We start from the raw sequence: 26,481 nt of genomic DNA, 5'->3' as shown, positions 1-26,481 counted from the left end.
CTAGCAAAGCAATCACACTGAGGTTTTTGTATAAACACCCTCTTGATGACTGATTTAACCTGGCAGCAGCCAGCAGCCTCCAGCTGGCTGCTGCCAGGTGAAGGTTGCAAGCCCATTTACAACTGGACAGGGAATACACATTTTTCCCTAGCGACCAGAAGTTGCCAGGGGGTTGCCAACTGGTCTTTAGGTGTATGTGACTGAGTGTTTACATGACTTATGTGAAATTACAAGTCATTTGCAAGGAAATTGTCATTTTCCCCACAGATATACATTAATGTGTTTCGTAATTAAACCTCCAAAAGGCTAGGAGGCAGTGATGGTTTTATAATACAGTGTTAGACTTAAAAGTGTTTCAGATGCCTTTCAAATGAACTGGATGAATCGCGTGGGATTTACAGCTAATAAATGTTGAACTTAAGCGCTGTTTTACCAAAATTACTCTAACAAAATGATGACAACAGGGAGAATGACCTTGGAAAGTATGTACATGGATTGGCATAGCTGTGAATATGACAGACTAAAGCATTATTCGACCATCACACCCTATTGGATATGGTCTTTTTTTTTTTTTTTTACATGAAAGATATAGTTTTGTTAAATTAAATGAATATGTCATGTAATACTGATTTGGGATTTTATCCAGGCAGCCTGTTGAAGTCTGCACACAGTCTTGCACACATCTTCTTACATTTCTGGACATGCTCGCAACAGGATGCACTGTGGGCTACACATGATTAGCCTTGTGTACTGTAAGTGCTGATCATGCTCAAAACTAATAAAAATGTATGCATTCTATGGAGTGAGATTATGGGAGTTTTAGGATCTGGGGTTTTTGTTTCTCTTTAGACAGTATTTAGGATATTTCGCCCTCCTTCTGATTATTTTTTTATTATTTTGCTGTCTTTAAATTTCCAACTCCAGGGAAATGACAGGAAGGCCAACTACATGGCTGTAGTAGCCTTTTATAATGAGAAGTACCCATCTCAATAAGTGTTTCATTCACAGTATTAAATGAGTCTTTCATTGTGCATAAGCCGTCTCTAATGCTGGCATCAGAAGCATGCCAATTCAAAGCTGATGCATGACAAAGGCTTAACCATCCAAGTAAAGGACAGCGATGGTTAGAGTTACTACTGCAGCTAGCAATTTCATCACTGATTCATCATCTGTTTATTCTCCTAAAAAATCCATTAATCGATTAAAAATTTGTTCGTAGAATAAGGAATGGCTTAAACAATAATAAAAACTACGACTACCAGATTAGTTACTGATTCATTTTCTTCTCATTGAATAATTAACTAATATTTTTGACCCTTAGTTACTGGTGCATCAGATTGTGTAAATTTTATTGCATTAATCTGTACAATGCAATATTCACAGTTAGTCTGCATGCCCACCAGTGGCCATTGGAAGGCATTACACTATCTTTAGATGACACACTGAACTGAATCAGCCCCTCTCCTACTCTGCACTGATGCTGAATTGAGGATGCTGCGTCCTTGTTTCTGTTCTCAGAATAATTAGCTGACCTTGAAATAATGAACAGCAGTGTGTGATAGTATGACAACCACAAATCATCCAATTTCAAAGCAACAAAACGTTCATGACTAATACTTACCGGTAATTGAAAAGCAAGAAACCTGGAAATGCGACAGGTTAGTTGTATGTGATTAAACTTTACCGCAGCCTTATAAATATTTTAAAAAAGAGCATTCAGACAAACAAATTTAAAATTTAACCTTTGATTTTCTCATGTCCCATTGTACTACTGTTGACCCTGTTGCATGAAATTCATTTAATCACATCCACTCAGTGCGACAACACAGACGGTGACACTCATGACAGCCTCAGTTATTCACATCCGTCTCCCCATCATTACAAAAAGATGCACACAAGAGCCACTGCACATGCTCTCACACATAAATAAACATGCACTCTCTCTCTCATTTACCTTCCCTTTCATGAACTTTGTTGGTTATTTATCCTCCTTGCCTTTCATTTTTCTTCTCTTTCTACTCCATAGGAAAAAGAAAAAAAAAGAAGTCAGACTTTGTTTGAGGAATGATGCTGTGGCTAAAGAGAAGGCAGCTTTTTGTCCTTATTCTCATTGAGAGCCTCTTGCTATTCATTGGGGCAAGGCAGCCAGTCCAGCAAGGGAGGCAATCTTATGCAGATCACATTGAAGGGCTTCATTACCTAGAAGCCAGCTACTTTTTGTTCTCCCTCGAGGGAAGAGTGAAGGAGAGCATTAGCTTAGCAAAGGAAAGCAATGGTGAGCAAAAGGGAGAGAGTGCGAGGGTGGCAGAGGTACAGAACAGGAGGAAAAATATGTGCGGAGGGTTGCAAATAGAGTGCATCTCTGCAGGCTACACAGGGGAGAAGGGACAAATTACACCTGAACAACACCATCTTTACATCTGCACTGTGGGTTCATGCTAACAGAGATGCATGTTAGAGATGTATGTGCGTGTGAAACACACAGTTTAGTATGTGTGTATGTGCGTGGATGCCTTTGTGCATTCTCAAAAAGAGAACATACCCCAGGGGGCTTTAAAAGGCTCATATTACTGTATCTGGACCAATGACTGATGATGTTACATGCATAATTCAGAGGTGCATTGGATAATAAACAATATTTGATGAATTAGTAATACACATTTGTAGGTAATATTGAACAGCTACAGTGGGGCAAAAAAGTATTTAGTCAGCCACCGATTGTGCAAGTTCCCCCACTTAAAATGATGACAGAGGTCAGTAATTTGCACCAGAGGTACACTTCAACTGTGAGAGACAGAATGTGAAAAAAAAAATCCATGAATTCACATGGTAGGATTTGTAAAGAATTTATTCGTAAATTAGGGTGGAAAATAAGTATTTGGTCACCTCAAACAAGGAAAATCTCTGGCTCTCACAGACCTGTAACGTCTTCTGTAAGAAGCTTTTCTGTCCCCCACTCGTTACCTGTATGAATGGCACCTGTTTGAACTCATCATCTGTATAAAAGACACCTGTTCACAGCCTCAAACCGTCAGACTCCAAACTCCGTCATGGCCAAGACCAAAGAGCTTTCGAAGGACACCAGGAAAAGTATTGTAGACCTGCACCAGACTGGGAAGAGTGAATCTACAATAGGCAAGCAGCTTGGTGTGAAAAAATCAACTGTGGGAGCAATCATCAGAAAATGGAAGACATACAAGACCACTGATAGTCTCCCTCGATCTGGGGCTCCACGCAAGATCTCATCCCGTGGGGTCAAAATGATCATGAGAACGGTGAGCAAAGATCCCAGAACCACATGGGGGGACCTGGTGAATGACCTGCAGAGAGCTGGGACCAAAGTAACAAAGGTCACCATCAGTAACACACTACAACGGCAGGGAATCAAATCCCGCAGTGCCAGACGTGTTCCGCTGCTGAAGCCAGTGCATGTCCAGGCCCATCTGAAGTTTGCCAGAGAGCACATGGATGATACAGCAGAGGATTGGGAGAATGTCATGTGGTCAGATGAAACCAAAGTAGAACTTTTTGGTATAAACTCAACTCGTCGTGTTTGGAGGAAGAAGAATACTGAGTTGCATCCCAAGAACACCATACCTACTGTGAAGCATGGGGGTGGAAACATCATGCTATGGGGCTGTTTTTCTGCCAAGGGGACAGGACGACTGATCCATGTTAAGGACAGAATGAATGGGGCCATGTATCGTGAGATTTTGAGCCAAAACCTCCTTCCATCAGTGAGAACTTTGAAGATGAAACGAGGCTGGGTCCTCCAACATGACAATGATCCAAAACACACCGCCCGGGCAACAAAGGAGTGGCTCCGTAAGAAGCATTTGAAAGTCCTGGAGTGGCCTAGCCAGTCTCCAGACCTCAACCCCATAGAAAATCTGTGGCGGGAGTTGAAAGTCCGTGTTGCTCGGCGACAGCCCCAAAACATCACTGCTCTCGAGAAGATCTGCATGGAGGAATGGGCCAAAATACCAGCTACTGTGTGTGCAAACCTGGTAAAGACCTATAGTAAACGTTTGACCTCTGTTATTGCCAACAAAGGTTATGTTACAAAGTATTGAGTTGTATTTTTGTTATTGACCAAATACTTATTTTCCACCCTGATTTACGAATAAATTCTTTACAAATCCTACCATGTGGATTCATGGATTTTTTTTTCATATTCTGTCTCTCACAGTTGAAGTGTACCTCTGGTGCAAATTACTGACCTCTGTCATCATTTTAGGTGGGGGAACTTGCACAATTGGTGGCTGACTAAATACTTTTTTGCCCCACTGTATATGTTGTTTTTTTTTTAACTCTTGAATACCATGTGATTTGCAGCTTAGTCTGAAACAAAGAAATCTAAGTTAATAACATACAAGCGAATGTAAAAAGAATGTAGCAGTAAAAGGAAAAAAGAAGTGACTGGGCAATTAACTGGTATCACAAGTAACCAAATCAAGCATGTAAATACACTCAGATATGCAGAATGCTAGTGCCAAATGAGGTGAGATAAATAGTCGTAGCAGGTTATTTACAGACAAACTCCTCCATGTCAGTTAAATCCTTTCTGCCTCAGAGGCCTGTCCTATTCCCATTTAGCATGGCCACAAAAAGGGCAGGCTGGCATGGACGCTTCCTGGCAGTTAGACAGGCCTGAGAGAGTCAGAGCCTTGGCCAGGTTCACTGCTCTGACCCCTTCTCACCCCAGTTCAGCCTGTGAGCCACCCACCACCATCATCATGGTCCCGGTCTGCCGCATCCCTGTCCAGCCCAGGAGCCTGCTCGTCAGATGTGCCCCAGCCCGGCCCTGGCCTAGCTCTGGCCCAGCTGCCCACTATGTTAAAGGGCCAGGGGCCCCCTGCCACTCAGCCCATCTGCCAAGCTGCAGACCAGAGCCTAGGATCAGAGAAGAGAGACACAAACACCAGACACCCTCTTTCTCAGCTCTCAGCTCAAAGCTCAACTGAGAAATGCCAGATAAAAGATGCACTATAAATGGGCTTCTTTTGCTTATGTGGGTTGCTGTGACCCTGAAATACTGTTAGGGTTTATTCAAGTTAAGCTGTTTTCAATGCATTCAGAGCCATACTTTCCAAGAGCAAGATATGTTCAAGATTTACTGCAAGATCAGCACAGAACAATGATATTTTTGGTATATCGAGAAAGAGGATTTTTATAGAACATCTGGCCCAAGTGAAGCATGAAATGGTCTGAAAATATCTCAGCTGTCCCTGTATTGATCTGACCAACTGCAATGTGCAGAAAAATTCATGAGACGAAAGAATAGATAGATAGATAGATAGATAGATAGATAGATAGATAGATAGATAGATAGATAGATAGATAGATAGATATGCTCGAACACACAGAAAGGCACAAGCTATGACAAAATATACAGCAGTATTTAATATCGTTACGCTTCGTTGAGGTTATGTATCTGTGGATCACTTTGAAAACTGCAAGCATATTAAATCAGCTGTGATCACAGTGTACTCCTGTATGTTGGAAGCATGAGACGATCAGCTCTGATAAAGGTCTGCATACTGCTCATTTCCATACGTCTCCCCTTGATCAAGTCTGCTCATTTATCGTCCAAATCTGAGATGACAAGCCTTTACTTATTTTCCCAGCTGCCGATGGTGATGAGAGCGTAATCAGAAACATCATTAGGTCCTACATAGATGGCTGTGCCTGTTAGTCCTTTTATCCGCACCCATAATAACTCTGAAAATGCAAATCAACTCCAGGTAATCTATTAATGTCACTTCAATTTTATGTCTACACTCCAATTTAGCAGATCTTGACACATTTGGCAGGGATCTGTGCTCTCATACAGGTATTCATTTTGCTGAGGTTTCACAGAGCATGGCCCACGCAAAGAGGAGATGGGCCATCTGTCTACGTGCCCGTTTATTAATCGCCCTGATAATGAAGCGAACTCACAGCCCAACACTCCTGGGGCAACTCTCACATGAGTTCCAACCGGCAAAACAACTTTCAGCAAGTTTGTTTCGCAATGTGGCAATTATTGTCATTTGCACCCCCCTTAGCACAGGAAGGAGGGTCTAGCAACCTCCTCCTAATTACCTGTTGTGTCACTTCAAGCAGATTTTGTAATTTCCAACTACATCACAACCCCCTTGTTAGCTGCAGACGGGTGGCAGAGCCTCATAATTCCAGCATATGGTCGACAGACATACAAGGGAATTTGTCAGCTTGTACTGGCCTTAAAGTTGAAGACCCCATTAACAGGAGAACAAAATCTGTTAATCTTGTGAGCTCTTTGCAATCCATGTGAAAGAATTAAAATTCTAATCATGGACCGGCTTGCAACAATAAGCAGCTAACTCCCTCAAGTGGCACTAAAAAAGTTACAATGTAATGAAGAAACTGAAGTAGTATACCTACGTATATTGTTCATTGGATCAAATGAATGGATAATAATTTGCACCCTATTTGTCTGAGGATTAGAGGATATTATAAAAACATAAAAAACAGAATTATCCAGATTATATTTAGTATCCATTATTAAAACGGCAATTATTAACATTTTTTAAATCTATAAAATAATTTATTAGCATGAGTATTCTGGGTATGGTTTCTCATAGTGATGAACTGAGATTGCTCACAATGTTAAAGCAATAGTCCCTAAAGGAATTACAAGCAACAAGATACAGTATCAAGAAATAAACAACAATTTTGTAACATATGGCACATGTGTCGAAGTAAATAAAAATGCAAAAATATAGGAAGACTACAAGTCATGCGCAAGACAACTGAATTACAATAAAGTTTTCAGGGGACACCACATAAGACAATGTTCACAGTAGGTAGAGGTGCAATTTGAGGGAGGGGGGTTTTCAGGTGCAGTCGTTTTATTGTTGACAACCGATCCCATTCAAACCAGAACGCAGAGGAACGAACAAAAGAAAAGAAAAGATGATACCGAAAGCAAATTGAGTTTTGAAAGTGGCCCATTTTTGTGATCTGCCAACTTTACCATGAGTTTAGGAAAAATCTAATTTTCAGAAAGCTGTACGTGATTTGCTCAGATATTCACTTTTTATTGTGCTTAATCATAAATCTATCAATTTTAGGTGGAGAGTTCATAGCTAGCATGAGCCACAGTAATGGGAAATGAAGTGGAATTATTCATAAAGGGTTTGAGCAGCCCAGAAAAATAAAAAATAAAAAATCAGTTAACACAGTTTTGAAGAAATTTTGTAGAAGCATTTTACCCCTAGAAAACAATTCAATGTAATGCACTCACATAAGTTCTAGCAGCTTATGCTAATGGTTTCAAATGTGTTCTGACAGATTTGGCAGATTTAGTGAAGTTAAAACCTTTGCTTTCCCCTTCATCTTATTGTTCCACTGTACCTACAGAGACAATTCACTAAACAATTAAAATGTGAGTCACCTCCATTTTCAGCTATTCAGGAAAATGAAAGTCAGACAAAAGTCACAGAAAGCCACACGTCTTATCCGACTGGCCCTTTTTAAAGGAAGAACAAAAGGTATTTCTCCTTCATTTCCCATTAACCTCTATGCTCCTGCGCACACAGGATACATGGCGACCTCGGTGACCCGTGTCACATATCTCATGCGGCTGTGGGGACCGTTTCCTATGGGGGATGGTGACATTCAGTACGAGGATTCTCTATCTAGCCATAGTCCTTGACAGATAAAAGGTAGGTGTTGATATTTGTCCCTGGTCCCGCTGATACTGTGTGGATACACTCCCGATAAGCAAGGAGCTGCGAAGACATTGATGAAGTCTGAAGTGGAACTGACAAGCTCTGTAAGTGGATAACATCGTCAGGAGAAGCAGGCTGTTACGGTCTGGATTCGATTTTGATTATTTGACACAGGTGGGTTCACGCTAAGCAGAAATTCATCAGCATACTCAGCATTGTCTCAGCTTAGTACCAAATGTAATGCAACGTTTTTTAGCATGTGCAATATTGCATTTTAATGTTTCCCAGTTTCTTGTCACTGTGAAGATTTGCTCATACGACTTCACCATCTTCATCTCTGTTCTGCTCTCTTTCCCGTGGACTTTATTAGTTATGCGCCACTCAAAACGCAGGAATCCACCGAGTCCTGTGCAAATTCTAATTTACTGATGATTTATGAATATGAGGCGAGCAAGATGAACGACTTATTGTTTGTTTGTCCAGAGAGCTTAATTCTCCCCATAACACCACAGCACATGAAAACTTAACAAGAAGGAAACCAGTTGCTAAAAGAAAAGCCTTTCAAGCTAACAACTGAGCCTTCATGAATGTTTAATTAATCAGTAGTGACAAAAGGGAACAACAATCAACAAAGAGATGCCGATTTCCATTTCTTATGCATTATTCCCACTGGCAAATCACAGAGTGCTGTCAACTACCACTTTGCGCTCTACCCTATCACTATGGTTGTTACCGCACTCCACTGACAAAACCCTTGGAGAGCTACAGTACATTTCATTTGAGATCCAAAGCTGAGCAGCAGGGATCAAGTAACAGAGTTCAGACAAGAACAGTTCACTGTTACTTTGTGTTTACATGGATACTTTTGCATTGTGTTTTGTTCCTTTTTGCTTCCACAGCAGCAGCTAATAAGAGTCAGATACAGTTATCATGAGAAGCTGCACAGAAATATATATTTATATAGCTTTCCCTCTGAGAACCGATGCAAAGACTGCATCCTATGGGATGTACCAAATAGACTCCATTACACTCCTAACACCGTATGTCCTGGCGAGTTATGTCAGCTTTGTGACAGGTAACAAGAGGAAGCTCACTGAGGAAACACAATAACAAGTGTATACCACCCAACAACGGACCCCAGCATCCTTGCTGAACTCCTGCAATGTCAACACAGCATAAAGACACACTCTGATCTCCTTCCTGCTACTGATGGAAGCATTTTTTTCTACAAGACTCAGCTGCGCCGGGGTTAGTAGTGAGGGTCTCAAAACAGTGTAACAATCCACTTACAGGCTTCTGTCTGTCCTAGATGAGCTGCATTATCATCATGCAGTGGTCATTTAAATACATGGATGAAATAAGAAGGAGAATATATGAATATATTAGCATACAGTGCAAGGGCAAAAGTTTTGCGTACCAGTTTGAGGGGGCTTGAGGAATAGTAGCTTGCAATTGGCGTCCGTCAGTATTGTCGCGCTAACTGACAGTTTATGGGTGCACATGCAAACATGTTTCTCAACCATGATATTATTATAATGCTTAAATCTTGAAGTAACAGCCATCCATATCAAGCCTTTCCTACTTTGAGGACTGTTAGGCTTTACTGTTGTGAAAGATGGGAAAAAAAGACTAATTGTAAATGCTTTTGACACAAAATAATGCAGTCCACAGAGGTTCACCCTCTTAATCTCCTTGCCATTGCTTTCAACATCAATCAGTATTATATTCTGCACTTTTAAATCCTTGGATAAACATCTATTATAGTGTGCTATAATAATTTTACAGTAACTGACAGAAAGTGCAATACCCCCGCCCCCCACAAAAAAAAACTAACCCAAAAATGGCCCCTGACCTACACAAAGTGGAGAATAGCAGATTTATGCCCTAAGGCAATATCTACATATGCTGCTGTAGCCTGTCCGAAATGTACCACTGGTGCCTTTCAGCTTGTGCAGAATTTTGATTGTGTATGAAAATTTTAAGAACTCACCACATGCTTGCCACATGTGGTGAGTTATTTAATTTTACAATCTAATATCTGGCTCATGTTTCCATATTGTTAGTTCTTTTTAAGTGAGCTGTTTGTTGAGAGCCTTCCCTAAGTGTGTGTCGACATTGACGCTCGATGTTCAGTCACAGCACTGAGCTGTGGGTGAAGTCCTAGTGATTTGATTTGATTTATCATTCTTGTATTTTCATTTGTGGAAAAATACTCATAGCAGGCAAGCGTGTAAATAGGCATACTCATTTCCTCTTGTTCTTATTCACTCATTATTTTTATGCAATAGCCCATTAGAGATCAGCCGTCTCGGAAATCTCACAGACTGATTAGGCTGCTGTGTGAGGCAGGGAGCAGAAATGAGCTCTGTCTGTATTGTGACTTACCAACAGCAGACATTTCTTCAACAGCGGCATGATACGGGCCTTCGGTGAACTTTGGTGCATTGTCATTTATGTCCTGGACTTTGATGATGAACTCAGTCATGGGCTCCAGAAGCTGGCCTGTAATACCATTAGTGACTTTGGCGGTTAGTGTGTATTCAGCCTTCTCCTCGCGGTCCAACCTCTTCATCGCGTGGATGTCACCTGTCTTCTCATTGATGGCAAAGATGGTGCCTGCCCCCTCACCTGCAAGGCTGTATCTGGCTGTGTCATTGTCCACCTTGTCTGTGTGAAGCTGCAATTAAAAAGAGAAGAAAAATAAAGGATAAGTTCAATTTTGTTACAAAGTTCTCAGTTTTTTTCCCAGAGTGTAAAGACAAACTTAGGGAGCCGGGTGTGAAGAGCTTTTAATGAATACAAGCTGATATGCTCAGCAGATTCTACAAGTTCTCACCACATAAATGCAGTTAAGTATACAGTATGACCATAATGCGCTGTTTGCACTGCTGTACTCTGTGGAAACTAGATACTAAACGTGGCTCAGCATAGCCTACACTTTGCTAAATGAGGCCCGCTGGGGACAATAACTTTATAAGTTGCACAGGAAATGGACCTTAGTCTAGGTTGTTCCTCGTTATACATCACAAATACATCACACAAACATGTGTTATGGGGTATATTGCTCCCTACAGTATGAAATTTACCGGACAAAGACGTTAGATGTCCTTTCAATGTTCATCGTACTACACTGGAAAAATAAGAAATCCATTAAAAATTCAACAGGAAACTCTACACACAATGATGCATTCTCTCAAACTAGCCCCAAAGATACTGGACGATGGTTCATATTTCTCATTATTTTTGTAATTACCGTTTCATTAGTTCACTAGAACTGCATGCCCGGCTGAGTGGTTGGATCCCACTCATTGCACGGGCTGAGTATAACTAATGAATTTGACGATGCGGCATGAAGCTGTTCAAATATCTGCGCTGAGAAGAGCAGGCAAAATATTCTGCTGTTTCAAGTTAAAAGGGTCAACTGAAAGGGCACAGGATACAATGGTATGGACACAAAGAGGTCAGGGAAAAAGAGAAAGAGCCGCCTTTTGACTCAAAAGAAGCAAAGAATTCAATTTTTGCTCCTATAAAGAGACAGAGCATTTCCTGTACTTGAAAGTCACCTTTCATATAAGCCTCTTGAATCCTAAAGTGAGTGAGTTTCAGAAGGGAGGAGAAGCAACATTTACAAATCCAACAATATAGCTGGGACATGGCTGGCAGCACTCTTCTTTTCAGTTTGTATTTTTGTCAACTTATGCGTCTCTTAAAAACACACATGCACACACACACACACACACACACACACACACACACACACGTGACCAAGTACACAGTCATACATCAAAACATCTGTATTCAGCAGCTTTAATTTCATTCCCTGCCACGGCGTTTCAACAGAGGTTCCTGTGGTATAGAATAGCAAGGTAGAAATGTGTTGGTGACTACAGACCCCTAAACCCCCTGCAATGTTTTCAGAACCTGGCTTTTATGCATATACTGTCTCCGAGGTGTTGTTTGCAGACACTGACAAAGCACATTCGCTTAAATTGTCACACCTTGCACTTTTGTTTTCCTAATTGTGCCATCATTTCACATGAATGATGTAGCTCATTAACACAAATGCCTCGCAACATCCTGCACACTGAGAAACTCTTTAAATGAGCTCAAATTAATGATGGTCTGTCATTGTTTTTTTTGTTTTTTTAAATCCCATGCATGACTACTTATGTGAAGTCTAAAGCCTGCAGCTCAGCATATATGACTGCATGTTGGTGCTTCCCGCAACGGGAGGCAAACTGACTATTTTAGCAGCATATTGGTTTTGGTTTATTCATTAATCATAAATATTTTTAGGTAAGCATCCTGGATTTAATCCTGGTTTGTTTCAATGTGACGCGCCACTTCTTCACTCTGTACTTATGTAAAGAAAAAAAAGAGAAAAAGAAAACCTTTTTGATCAGCTGCAGAGCAATACTGCGATTTTATAGTACTGTGATTGTGTCTGTTTCCATATGTAATGCCCACAGAGAGCTTACAGAGAGCCATTTTCAACCAACGCAAACGTGCTTCTGTGCTGTCATCCAACTGCACTTTGCTCTATATAAAAGTACAGGCAGGGGCTGCAGTGGACACTGTTTTATTGTTGTTAACACTCTGTTTCACTTCAGTACTGTGTCTGCTATAATCCCACTCTTCTCTGCGGCTGGCTGATGGACCAAAAACAGTTTAAAGAAGAGTAGCCCAAAGACTGGTTGTATATTTTTGACACTTCCCCCACATATTTTAATAATACCCCATTTGCCCCACTACCTGCTCTCTCCAGATAGAAAGCTGGCAATAGCTGCTCACACACTGCTTAGGGACTTCAAATGTGCTACCACCGCTGAACCATAATTTGGCCTTGAGGCAAGCTGAATCCTGCTTGTCTGCTAGTTTTGTCTTGAGGACTGGACCACTTTTCATGTCTGTCTTCCCCTGCCTCCATCTCAGTGTCTGAGAGTCTTAAAAATAAAGCCCACTGTTGCCTGCTTGCCCCAAATAAAATTCAAATAAAATTCATGTACATCTGTGCTGTGCCTGTTCTCCTATTAAACCCAGGGGACTTGCACAGGTGTAGATAATTTTGTGGAGTTGTATTTAAGAAATTTTAAACATTTTCAAAAACAAAAATGCAATAAAAAGTGTCTAAAAATCTACTCTAAAGAACAACAACAAAACATGCAACTTATAAAGCAATCAAAATATTTTAATAAAAAAACCACACCATAAAAATCACACTGCGAAGTGCTATAATTACTACAACCTCATGACACTTAAATAGTTTGAATAAACAAGTGAATAGAACCTAAGTAAAAATAAATAAATATTTAAATAAATAAATATTTATTTAAAAATAAACAAGTTTGTATTGTATTATGGTCCCAGTACTGGCTTAATATGTGAGGAGTGTGGAGATTAATTCTTGCTCTCTGAAATGCTTATCCATGGTTGTATGCTATAAACTCATCGCATGCTGGAAACGACCTACAGTATTATCATGTGACGAAATAAGATGCTGTGGTTTTCTCACATACAGTTAAATCATAAAAGCTGATTTTAAATTAGATTTTAGATGTATGGATATTGGTGCCTGTCTGTGTTTCTCACGTACTGGTCAGGATGCGCCTTGTACAACACCTTGTACAACACCTTGTACACATGGATGCTTGAGACATGGCATGTCAGATTGTTTTTCCTCATTAATTAACCAAGAAACCAAACATAATGAAAAATATTAAAATTAAGTTGCTAAATTAAATCGACTGCGTCAAACACCTAACCCCTGTTTCCCACCCAGCAAACATAAGATAGCAAAGACAGTTTTGAAGCTGAATAATCTAAAAAGAAAAAAAAAACATTTAGAAAAAAATTAATGCCCACTAAAGATGAGTACCACTGATTAAAACACATTTTGAGCTAAGATGGGGTTAAATCTTTTGTCTCTTAGCTTCTATAAGCATTTTTTTCTCTTCTTTTTTAAAAAAATGACATTAAACCATTGTATAGATTCAAGGTAGAGCAATGTTGCCTTGTCACAGAAACCTAACAAAAATTCAGAAGATGAATAAAAGCTTTATAGAAAGGCATGCTGTGTTTCTTTTGAAAAAGAAAAGTCACACATTCAGTCATTTTCCCAGAAGCTGCCACTTTTGACTTTAAATTCACGAAGGGTTGAGTTGAGCTAGCTATAACCAACAACAATCCTCAAAACTGTCTACTCTAAATGCCCTGGGAACCCACTTCGTACACAGCCTTCACACTAGAGTGCACAAATTCTCATCAAAGAGTACAATTACGTGAAAAAAAAAAGGTCTGTCACAGGTCCCTGTCATTAACTGAGTTGCCTGGGCAACTAAAACAGCACCAACAATCAGTGACATTGACTGTGGCATTCAGGAAACTAACAGATAATGGATAACAACACTGTAGTTGTGATGATTATGTGCTACACTGGTGTCAGAAAACAACAAGTATTCTGAGCACAGGGTGAGGAAAGCTTACACCACAATGTCTGTTGTGTCTGTGTTGATTATGTATTGGCTTAGTAAGAATGGCATTGACGATATTCGCATCTGTCTTGGCATCGAGTCAACGCGTTGCTAAAACTCAAATAATACGCAAACATACTACTGCTCTCATGTGTATGTCCAGTCTTCTCATAACTAAAGTGAGCATCGACTGCATTATTCCATGAACGTCAACTAAATCTATCACAAAGAAGAAATAACGTTGTCTGTATGTGCAGCAAGTGCATCCAGGCTCTGGAAGTTATTATATCTCTCGCTCTAGCCGCTGTAGGTCAGGTTGTTGAAAAGACAGACATCCATATGTTTTGAAGCTCCAGTTCAGAAAAAAAGACTTGGGTGACAGAAGATATTTTCCTGTGGCAATACTTGTGTGCTCTGATGTCTGCCAGTATACACACACACACACATAAACATAGAGTACTGCACACCTCCATTTGCCAACCGCAACTCCCAATCAGGGGCTGCATGGGACTGCTTATCCTGTCAGCGGAGGAGGAAACATGTCAGTCCCTGCTGAAGATGAGCTTTTATGGCAATCACTTGAACAATCACTGTGTCCTAATGAGGAAGATTCTACAGATTCTACTCCCACATATCCTCCACCCCCGCCATGGGCCTGGGCTCCTGATGCTTAAGTGTAGCCCTACAGAAGGAACTAATGATTTCCCTAGTTGTCAGGCCAAATGGTAGATAGGACATGTTCTCCTCCTATGTATGTACCAGTAGGACTGTAGAGGGAGAGAGAAAGACTGACGCAAAGAGGGAAAGGGAGGAGATACTGTCACTGTGATGCTTGTCAGCTACCGTCTGCAAGAACAGACTTCACACAGTACGTCGGATTGCTTTCTGCAAAGTCTACTTCAGTTGGAGTAAGGGTCAGAGGTTGATGAATTCGATCTGCAACTGTGTTGGTTTTTTATCAGTGGTGGAAGAAGTCAGATCCATTACTTTTGTTTACGGAAATGTACAAAAATGTAAAAATGTTCCAGGTCTGCAGTTAATATTATACATGGAATCACAGTGATCACAAAAGCAGGAAAAGTAAAATAATTTTTTCCGCCAAAAAAAGAATGAATGATATTTAACAAATTATCATATGATACAAATACTAACTACATTCTGTTACTGACAAACACACAATTTTGTCTTATTATACTGGGTAGTTTAAAAAATATATATATTTATAAATATATAATTTTATTCCTTACAGCCATTAAACAGTTGCAAACAATCTGAACAGAAGATTCATGTTTTGCCGCTGCTGAAAAACAAATGTATGTAGCTACAGTTTGCTGAAAAGCTGAAAAGTAATAAGATATATAGTAACAGTTCAAATACTGTGCTATTTAAAACTACACATTCCTTTCTAAAATATCAAAGAGTGGAAACTCCAAGAATCAGAAAGAGGTACCAATACAGTACTACTACCCCAAATTGCCCACTAACTCAGGAAAAGCACTTAGATTCTTTCCACTGTTATTACATAATACAAGCATTCTGAACACATTTAATGTAGCACACTGCCAAAAGTGCAGGACAGCATGAAGAAGTGCTGTATAATGCATCACTGTGTTGACTCTAAATGTCATGTTTAGCACAATCCCGATGTGGGTTTGTTTAGCTGAGGATGCGAGGTCTGACTGGCCGATAATGTGGAGTAGAAATGCCATGTTAACCATTAAATATGGAGACGACGGCATGTTGTTATGTAAAATGTATACGAACCCCTCAAGGCCGTGCACTGCATGAACTAGTTCGCATAGCACCTTTTGTAAGAGCCAGATGTTGACCTTTTTCTATTCAGCTCAGTCAGTTAATATGGCCCAGTTCTCCTCATCTGTTCAGTGTAATGCCATCTCACAGAAGAAATCCAAAGAATTAATTTGAGAGGGCCCCATACTGCAATGAGGGATCAATAGAGGGTAATTCATTGCCACTGATAAAATTAGAGCTTTTTTGTTCCATCTGTACACCCTCAGGCAACTGTAGCCTAAATAGTTACTCCAGATAGATTCTACTCAAACATGTCGGGAATTAATTGTAGCTTCCTCCCATTTGTTGGATTTTGACTCTGTTAATTACACCTACATGAATAATCTGTAATTCTAAATATTGCAATAACATTTTGAATGTACGGAACAGATGGTGCGATGCATGATATATGATACACTTAGCTATTCTTGGAAACATTTTCCCTCCAGTCTGTCTCATGGCACGTAGCGGTTTATCAAATTGGACAGAAAAGTTCCCTTCTGGTGTGAACCACAAAAGACTTTATTGGAGGAAATCATATAGTGAAGCTCTGTGATGCTGGGGCATTGGAAATAGAAAGTTTAATTCAGAAATATCATAACGTGAAATGCTGTCAGCTCTTCAATTCTTTACACCACAAATGAGGCCAAATTTAAAGGCGTTAAGTAAATGCGTTCAGATGCTATGTGACTTTTTACTTCTGTGGTGAGCAAATATAGATTTTTTTACATACCCCCAATCAAGATAAACTGTTTTAAAGGATCCGTTATCTACTGCTGCTCCCTTGCACATGACACAAAGGAACTGATTCCTTTGGGATTTGTAGCCATTGGTTGCTATATAACAATAATCAATATTGCTTTTTTTCAGAGGTCAATCACAGTATTCACGGAGGCCAAAAAGTGAGAAGAGAGCCTCACATATTTTCCTCTTCATTTATTATTACTGCTGACACTCGTGCTTTATTGAGACAATGAGAGAGAGATGGTGTCATGACCCATATACAGGGAAAGGTGATGGTCTGTAATTGAAGCCAACTCCACACAGAAAAGGTAGAGTAATTACAATCAGTAAAGAGTCTCCCAGTGTTATACCCCCTTCACACACATGCACAGAACTGAATTGTCAGCAAGCTATCACCTTTTGCTTTCGTTCTGCTTTCGTTTTTTTTTCCCAGACAACAATGAATTAATGAGACAAACAAAAAAGGCAACAATTTGTACTGCATTTGTGCGCAGTCTGTACCAAGGTCAATCAGGGCTAATGTGTTTCATGTCTATCCATGCACTTTGAGCAATGGCACATGTGTTCCATTCACTGCCACTGGCACTTTATTGCTTCTGGAGAATAAGTCAAAGTCAAAGCAGCTACCTTTAGTAAAAGAGGGCAACACAATTAGATTAAGCCACCCATGAAAAGCCTTTTGTTTGTGAATGTTGATACATTGGAGGATGCATTTTAATCATAGCGGGGTACAGTGTCACCGCAATGAGAATGGGAAACAGGAAAATAAAAACAATGGCGCATTATGCATTCAGGCTGTCGGCAATATTGGCTCTCAGTTCAAGAAAGACCTGTTGTATGCAAGTAATCTTCAGTATAGATTTTTACCGCCTGCTCATTATATCCTGGTGTTAGAACAAGAGAGAACTGGACAATCACTTTGTTGGTTGGTGTGTGCTTGATATAACCAGAAAACAAAGGTAAATTAAAGCAACACGACTTCTGATATAACACATTTGTCCAATTCATGGCTGCTCCACATGTGGCCCCTGAAGAGCTCAGCAGTCAGATTTAAGCCTTTGTGAGAAAAACCTGTGATTTGCAAAAAAGCAAACAAACAAAAAACGAGGAAGAAATATTGTGAACAATAAAGAGACAGTGTGTGAAAAAGTGTAAATGAGCTCAGCTACAGGGCTACGGCACACATGCCGAGTGTTAAATAGAGGGAGATTTTTTAACATTAACCTCAACTGCTGCCATTACCCTACCTGTGGGCCACAAACTTATCGGTATACACAGCATGCCGAAAATGGGTGGGTGTGGAGAGGTGCTAAACGAAACAAGCTTAATCAAGGACCACAACAGTTTTCTCTTTCTTCTGTGTGGCCGACCTAATCAAATCAAGGAATGAGATTGATTTCACGAGGTGCAGATGGATCCCGTAGCAAGTCTAATTCAATGTGCCGGCTCTCCACTATGATGTGTGTTTTCTCGGTCCAGATGGTGCTGCTCGGGTTTGTAATTCATATTTCAACATTTTACTCCCCCTTTCTCCCTCCTCCCTCTCTCTTTCTTCCTTCCACCCTCTCTCTTTCACTCTCTTTTTTTTCTGATTTTTGCTCGTCGTTTAACAACCAAGTAAATGTGTACTGATGTGGATAAGTATCATAAACTCATCTGTCAAGCTTGCGATCCTCTGATCTTGTTAAATGTCACAAACAACACATGCCGGCTGGTGAGTTTTATGGAAGAGATCTTGGAGCTCAATTGTTGGAAAGCAAAGCAGGAAAAAGCGATCTGTATAAACTGAAAATATAGCCTTCGTATAGAATTATGTTATGTGGTAAACTATTCAAAAAGATTTCTATAGAATTGTTTCTAACCCTGTAGAAACAGTTCAAATGTAACAGTGTTCGGATATCCATCATTTCAGGTAAATAACTCAAATAACAAGATGGTTTAAAAAAGAAAAACCTCAACATTTTCGTACAATCCTTTAACCAAAAACACTAAAACAAACTTACCTCTCCTAACGGTGGCAAGTCATATTCAGATTAAGGATTGTATAAGCGTGATTATGAATATTTGATAAATAAAGAAATAAATAAAGCCACAAATTGCTAGATAAATTAGTGCACAAACCTGCAATGTGCAATTATCAAAGTTTTAATTTTGAAAACATAGTTTCAAATGTGTTTCATGTATAGCATATGTAGATATGCTCAGATTTCCATACTTGGAAGGCACGCAGAGTCGGAGCCATTCTTTTGGGCTTATTCCTGTGGTAAAATGCAGATGTGCTCCACAGTGCCTGTTCGAGCTGTCAAAGTCATTGTTCTCAACCTGAGAAGTCTTGCAAATTAGCCAGTTTCAATGCCAGCTGCCACTGCTGGAAAGGCATGCATTGCTGGTGTTGAATATTCCTGCAGGTATCGTATACAATACATTTTCTTTATGTAACTTTGAATAATGGGTTCTGACAGCCTTGGCTAACCACCTTTTTGACTTGGAGCAAAATTCTGCTATATTTCATTTCATCTTTATTCTTTCTTAAAACAGACACAGACTATGGATTTATTATTTGTTAATGATGATAAATGCAAGAAATTACTCTAATCTTCTTTGAATGCCAAAAATCTTCCCATAAAGTCAGAATAGCTTTTACAAGTAACTGTTGCCAAAAAAGAAAAACTATATCATGCATGTGTAAAAAACATCTAAGGATAGGAACATCGATCTCATGTCCAGCAGGATCAATATCGCAGCTGCAACTTTGTTTTTCATATCAGTAATCTATGCCAGATTTACCAAGAGATCCACAAAGTCCAAACTCATAGAGTCACAAAAAGGCTTTGCACTTATCAGCTGTAGTTTTACCGTATTCAAAGCTAGCGTATCTCTCTATGGGATACGGCTTTAAAACTGCAGGTACTGGAAAGCAGTATTTGCACAGACCTAAGAACAAAAGGCAGTATAAATGAGGGCTTCGTTGGCTATATTAATAATCATCTGTGCCTTCTCCTTTGAGAGGCCTGTGATATCGAGTATCATTAGACATGCAAATAACAGCTCCATTTTCCCGTCCATGGGATTAGGAAGGAAAGAGAGAAAAATGAAGAAGAGGCATGGCTGTGGCAGAAACAATTAAGCCATCCTCTTCGCGGAAGCACTTGGCAGCCAGCTTCAGATTGGTAAGGGAGGACAGGAGGGGTCTTTTGGCTAGGCAGCAATGTCAACACGCTTGTCTGAGTGAATGTGCAATTGCACAGAGCATTGCTTTAAGATGTCAGATCACCTTGGAGTGGACGGCTGCTACAAGAACAAGCACTCCTTCTGTGTGTCATGATGCCACTATACGTGTTTCACACTCTGTCTGGAACACAGACCCAGAGACATAAAGTGGGGAGGGAGGGAGAGAAAGAAGAACAAAGGCACAAGGAACAGAGAAAAAGTAGACAAGAGAAAGGAGACAGAGTCATTTCTGTTGTCTTACATGGCTGATTGCAATGACATTCTTTTTATGCCTTAACTCACCTAACACGAACAACCATCGAGTGCATTGTCACATCGCTCAGGGACAAAATCCCCGAACTTAATCTGCCACAACAAACAGCTAAGGACTTTCACTTACATAATAAAATCTTTTGGCTAAAAAGGGGGCAACTTTTGCTTCTAGTTGCAACATGCCAAAAACACAAACTAGAAAGAAAAATTATATCAAAGGTTCTCCTAGAATGCTGCACTTGCATTGAAGTACAACTAAATATTTTTATACAGTAAAGTAAAAGTCAATTACTCTTCCCTTCGCTGCACACAGGATGGGAGTGGGCATGAAAATTGCCTCTCATAACCCATTTCCCTGATTCCCTTGTTGCCTTCACTTCATTTCCAAGTTATCCTCATCTTTTTACTACTTGCTATCATATAACAAAGATACCATCTCTGGAAAAAAAAAGAAAAAAAGAATCAATCTTTGTCTGTTAAAAGGTTGCCTAGCAAAAAGTAAGAAAGCAGGTTAGGCCTTAAGGGTATTATAACAGTAAGATGCAGTTGAATTAAAGAAGCTTTTTTAAGAGCCAAAAAAATGGCAGTTTCTCTCTGTCAGCTTATAAAGAGTAAGGTAAAAATCATTAAAGATGCCAAATCACAATGCAAGATTGGGGTTGACAGCACGCAGCCTACTGAGTTCAGTCCATCATCTTGGAGACGTGGGCAAGACAGTGAGTCAAAAAGTAAGAAAGTCAAAAGTGACTCTCTGAAATGCTCACGTCTCCTCACATCTCTCTCTCCTTCGCTCCTTCCCCGTCTTTATCACTCTCTTCCTCCTCTCCTGCTCTCGCACTGTGTCTTTTTCTGGAATCGCCCGTCGGTAATGTCAACAGAGATTTCACGGCACAGTGCCGGTGCATCAGCCAGGCTCACATTTCTCCTACCTGTGATTTACATCAGAGAAGAGGCTCATGGGGGATTTTCCATGCCAGCAGAGAGATGGGAGTTGTGACGGTGATGGTGGTGGAGGGTAAGTAGGAGGTGGGGGTGAATGGAGCCAGTACCCTGGGGCTTGACGCAGTAAGGCACTCTAACAATAGTGGCGTCGACCACCCGGCTGAGAGATGCTTTTACTGCAAAGGGAACCAGCATGACTGCATTCAGGCCTTCCTCCTTAAATGTCACCATTCTCCCTATACAGCACACAGGGCTGACTGAGTTATTTCCAGCATATAATCAGTATATACTGTGTTTCCGATGGCTTAAATTTATGTTTTTACCTCATATGTAGACCATTTTTTTAGATATATTCAAAAGACAAAACAAAAAAATCTGCACAGCAATTTTTTTAATGGTTTTAGCCATATGGTGGCATGGTAAACACTCCACCAAACCAATAATACTGCGATTATTTAGCAATTAATATGTAAATTAAAAACTGAGGTAGACAGTAGTGATTATATACTGAGCACAGTTTTGGATTTCCAAACATGCCCCTTCAGTGAAAGACTTGGTATAAGGTGAGCAGAATACTAACTCACACCAGCCAGTCACAGACACTGTGGATCCTCTGGGATGAAATTAACTGTGTGTTGTGGTTTCATGCCTGCTGCGTTTTTGTGTCTGTTAAATTGGGTAAGATGAGGAACTGGATTATAGTTTGATTGTTACGTCTCAGAACTTCAATAAAAAGATGGAAAAAACATTTTGTAGAACACCTGTAATCATATCTATCAACGAAGTGGCGCCGCACTAAATCTGGGCCCCATGCTAGACGAGTCTCGATACTCCATTTACTGCACCCACTGTCATGCCTGTAAGAGTAACTGCATCATGTGCAAACCGATGCATCCAAGGTGGTTGTTAGGGGTTTCACTAACTAAGTGTAGCACTGTCTCACATAGTTCTGCCTATTTTCTCATTGTATTCTATTTACACTTTCTTGCTTTTGCCATAAGGCTTTACAAAATTGTTTATGTCAATTTTTTCCAGGTCTTAATTGAATCATGAAAATATAACAAAATTGGAAAGTCATATTACTTTGATTCCAATATTAAGAAAGGCTTACATAATGTTGTGTTTTATGAGCAAAAAGTAACCTCTTTACACAGATGCCTAGTTTTACTGCTAGTGCTGGTGGGGAGTTGATTCTGCTTTTGTGTGCTAAGACAGCTAGCCTGAAACTGAATGTTACATTCTATTACATGGAGTAAGCTCTGTAAAAAGAAAATCATAATGGACCTTATCTGTGGACTGCATCTGTAAGTCATTTCTGAATTTATTTCTGTTGGCCCACCAGAACCACTGGCAGGAATTTTAATTTTGCTATACCGCTATATTCTTTTTTTTTTCTAGCATTTTTTGAGGGAAATCATGACATGTATAATAGACTAGGATCCATAAGTGAGTGCTACCCCAAACTCTTGCAGTGGCATAATATGACTTTAGGCAAAGGATTAGAGAATGCTATCTCTTTCAAAATGTTTTCCTACTCTTAATGAGCTACTTTCAGCTGCTCCCTTGTTCACGAGGGGTTGTCACAGCAGGTAGCGCCACATATGTGATTTGGCAGATTTTTACGCTAGATGCCCTTCCTGACACAACACTCACGGGATTTGTGTCTCCTCCCAGGATCAAACTGGGGCTCTTTTCCTTATTAGGAAAATGTGTAGAATACAGCAGTGTGGAGCCACATTTCCTAATTTTAATACAGCTAAATAATAGTGCCATTTAAGCTGTAAGGGACTTATATTTCAGTTGCTATCACTAGGATAACCTTTTGAACCTATCATTCTAATAACTACAAAAATGTATATATTAAAAGAATGTGTACATTGTACTAAAAAATATCAGAATTGATGACTGTTATGTGAACTTCAGAATAAATATGATCTATTCCTCCTTATTTCCAGGAAAAAAAAATATATAACTGAATGGTGTACATTTCAGTCACATTTTATGTAATGCAACTTGGGTTCAAGACCTCTGCAATACTATCCTACATGCTATTGTCTATTAATTAACTGAAACTCCAAATAAGCTGCATATATTTCAGTGATTACATGTCGAATCCCAACATGTGTTCTGTCTGACTGCTTCAGATGTTTAACCAACAGAAGAGCGCACACAGTGAAGTGAAATGTGTTGCGATGGTTGTCATGTCCGGAGCTAACCAGTTGGGATGCGCCGTTGGTACGACATGCCATTTGTCTCCCGTAATAAGACATGAGAGCTCGCAGACATTTGAAGAAACTCAGCACTGCAAAACGACTCCTTCCTGGAAAGACACACAGTGAAGCTTGCCAGGAAGGCTTTTTTTTCCTCAGTGAGTCACAGTGAGTGTGCATGTGTGCTTAAATAAATGTGTGTACAATTTACCGTTCTTTCTTTTTGTTTGTTTTCTGTTTTTTTATGCGTGTGTGCGTGCGTGAGTGAGAGAGACAGAGACATAAGTGTGTGCATCCTTGCTTGCTAAACTGTGTGGAAAACACAGCCTGTAGTGTGCATATTAGTTTGTGTGTATTTGTATGTGTGTGTCCCTGTACAAATGCCCCCTCCCTATTACAGCTGACTAGTAGATGGATGCTGGCTGTCACACCTGCCTGACTTTGTTCCTGCCAGATGCGGTGGGGTCACAGGGAAAGCGCCCAAACACTCATCAATCTCAACCATTGTCCAACATTCTTTCGGCTCCGGCAACAGCTTCCAATATCCATTTAGTCGCTCCAGATGCTGGCAAAAATGCTTACACACACAGAAACCGGGTGGCCAAACCTATTGACCTGCACTCTCAGTACGGGTGGATGAAAAAACAAAGGATGTCACAGCATCAGGGATAATCTCTAAGAGTCTGTAATAAATAAAAGTTTAACTTTGCATTTACTCTGTGAGGTCGTCATTGTCATTAGGCTGGCAGTAAAAGAAATTGAATTTGGTGTGTTCCCAAAGGCTGCTGTCAAGTGTGATGCTGTGAGCAAGAGCCAGCATAACCACTGCTACCTGAGGTCTTTTCATGTAATGACATCAAAGCCAACCGGAAGAGCTTTAGAGTCACTTTGGAAGAAGAGATTACGGTGGACTGAAAGGTCTAAAGGACACAGGTATGAAACAAAACCAGCCACATGACAGTGTCGAGTCCCAGGTGGATTTTGGAAGGAGGCAAATATACTTGGGTAAAAAGTTTGGCAGCATATCCAAAAGTGAAATAATGTGCAGATTTTCACTAGCACACTATTACGCCTTTGTGAACGAACCAAACTCAATTACATTTGAAATACACTCCAGGCATGTTACGGTTGCCATAGAGAAAAATAGAAGCCAGGAAAGTCATTTTCATCATTCTAGTTTGTGCGGTTTTGTTGTTCCCTTGATAGGAAGCAGCACTTAAGTAGCCAATCCACTAATGGGAGGTTGGGAAATAGAGATAGAAACTATAAACCTGGCAACTAAATTTTATCCTGTTGAAGTTTTTGCTTCCTACCACTCAAAGAAATGTTTTAGATGAACTTGTATTGCCTGAAATATTTATGGAAAACTGTGCAATAGCAGAGGAAAATTTGAACATGACTGAACAAAGACAAGCTACTGTGTCGTGTCTTTGAGATGGGAAATTATTCAAGTTCTGTTTATAGTTTGTTGGTCAACTGTTGTTGCTGTGGTCACACTGTTGTCTTCCAGAAAGATGTTTTTATGCAGTAGCACATCTTTTTTTGGGAGGTAGCGTAGTTTCTCAGGGTGCTAAAATGTTCTTCAAACAGTAATAGTGTGAAAATACAGCCCTCTCACATTCTCTTAGCTTTGACTGCCTCTCTTCGTCTTCCTCTCAGTTTCTCTGTGTGTCTTTTCTGCATTTTCACCCCTCAGCTCTTCCTCTCCCTTTTTAATTCTCCATCTCCTCCCCTGGGCCTCCTGAGGGTTGGGAAATAATGTACACAAACATAGCAGGCAAACGGGAGAAGCGCTTGAGTTGTTTACGATGCGATAGAGGAAATAGAAAGAGAGGGTTGAAAAAAATAAGGCGGAGGAAATCATCACAGCGTGCATTTCCATTCGTGTATACACTTTAATTGTGAAGAAATCAGAAAGTTGGGAGAATTCACTTCAGTGTGCAGATGCACTTTGATGCTGTCACTCACACGGTATGAGACTTTTGATTAGGACTTGTCTGTACACTGGAGGCTCATGACCACACTTGGCAGACAGGAGCCATTAAAATCCCAGCAACCTTGGCCCCCCTCTCAATCCCACCGTCTCTCTTTGTCTCCCTCGCTCTCCCAACTGGGTCAGCCCTGCGAGAAACGTGATACTGAAGGTAATAGGTTGTTCTTCTAAAAACATTAAATGAGTTAAAATTATTCATAGAAGAAGAATTATTTATCTTGAACCAAGCAGATCATTACTGAAAGAACAAGTGCAACTTGTATCTCTTCTGATAGATTCTAGTGTATTCAGTATTACTATTTAAATATTTGTGTATATATAATATGTGTGTGTATATGTATATACCAGATATATTTAAATTTAAATATTTTAATTCCTCAACTGCATTTTTCCACCATTACTGGTGTATTTTTTAAAGGCAGGACTTCTATTTTTAAGATTTTGTTTTGTACCTGACACTGGTCTCTCATGATTTTTAAAGACTTTTGTCTCAGCAAAAAAAGATATATCCATGACTTCAATGGTAAAGTGCATAAATAAACAAGTATTGATTTCCAAATATATGCAATGAAGGTAAGAAGAAAGCACACATAAAGTCTAAAAAGAGAAACTAAAAGTAAATAAATAAAGTAAATGCAAATAATCTTGTCGTTAGCAGTTAGTGGTGTTAAAAGTACACCTCGTGATTTAGTAGCCTGTAGAAACACCTTTAAAAGTAGTAAGGTCAAGTAATGATTTTCTGTATGACTTTATCGGCCTCTCACATTTTAAAGAACTTTGACCCACTCTTCTTTACATTACTTCAGTTCATTGGAGTTTATGTGTATTAATCTATGCACGGCTCTCTCTCCTGGCACAGCATTTCAATCAGTTCGAGGTCTGGACTTTGAAGGGGTCATTCCAAAACCACGATTCTTTTCTTTTTTTCATCCAGTCATTCTGTTGTTGATTTGGTTTCACATCTGACTCTAGAATACTTTGATACACAGAGCAGTTCATGGTCAACTCAATGACTGCAAGGTGCAAAGGTCCCGTGGCTACAAAACAAGCCCAAATCATCATCCCCCACCACTGTGCTTACAGCTGCAATGAGGTGTTTGTGTTTGTGCTGATATGTCATGACACTGTGCATTACAGCCAAACATCACCACTCT

The 26,481-nt window shown here is 39.9% G+C and overlaps 1 protein-coding gene across 2 annotated transcripts in view; it reads right to left on the bottom strand.

Moving 5' to 3' along the window:
- The window catches only part of cdh8 (cadherin 8), a 99,607-nt gene that overhangs the window by 52,962 nt on the left and 20,164 nt on the right, over window positions 1-26,481 (bottom strand). For both annotated transcript variants that reach the window (XM_085435927.1, XM_085435847.1), the window contains one exon: window positions 10,080-10,371. In XM_085435927.1, the coding sequence (XP_085292053.1) occupies window positions 10,080-10,371 (292 nt within the window). The remainder of the gene's footprint in view (window positions 1-10,079; window positions 10,372-26,481) is intronic.

Source organism: Copadichromis virginalis, linkage group LG1 (genome assembly GCF_057382275.1).
Source record: "Copadichromis virginalis isolate Kocher_CV1m ecotype Utaka linkage group LG1, C_Virginalis_male_GT1.1, whole genome shotgun sequence".
NCBI lineage: Eukaryota > Metazoa > Chordata > Actinopteri > Cichliformes > Cichlidae > Copadichromis > Copadichromis virginalis.
The sequence above is the reverse complement of the archived record's forward strand: the minus strand, read 5'-3'. Positions and strand labels throughout refer to the sequence as shown.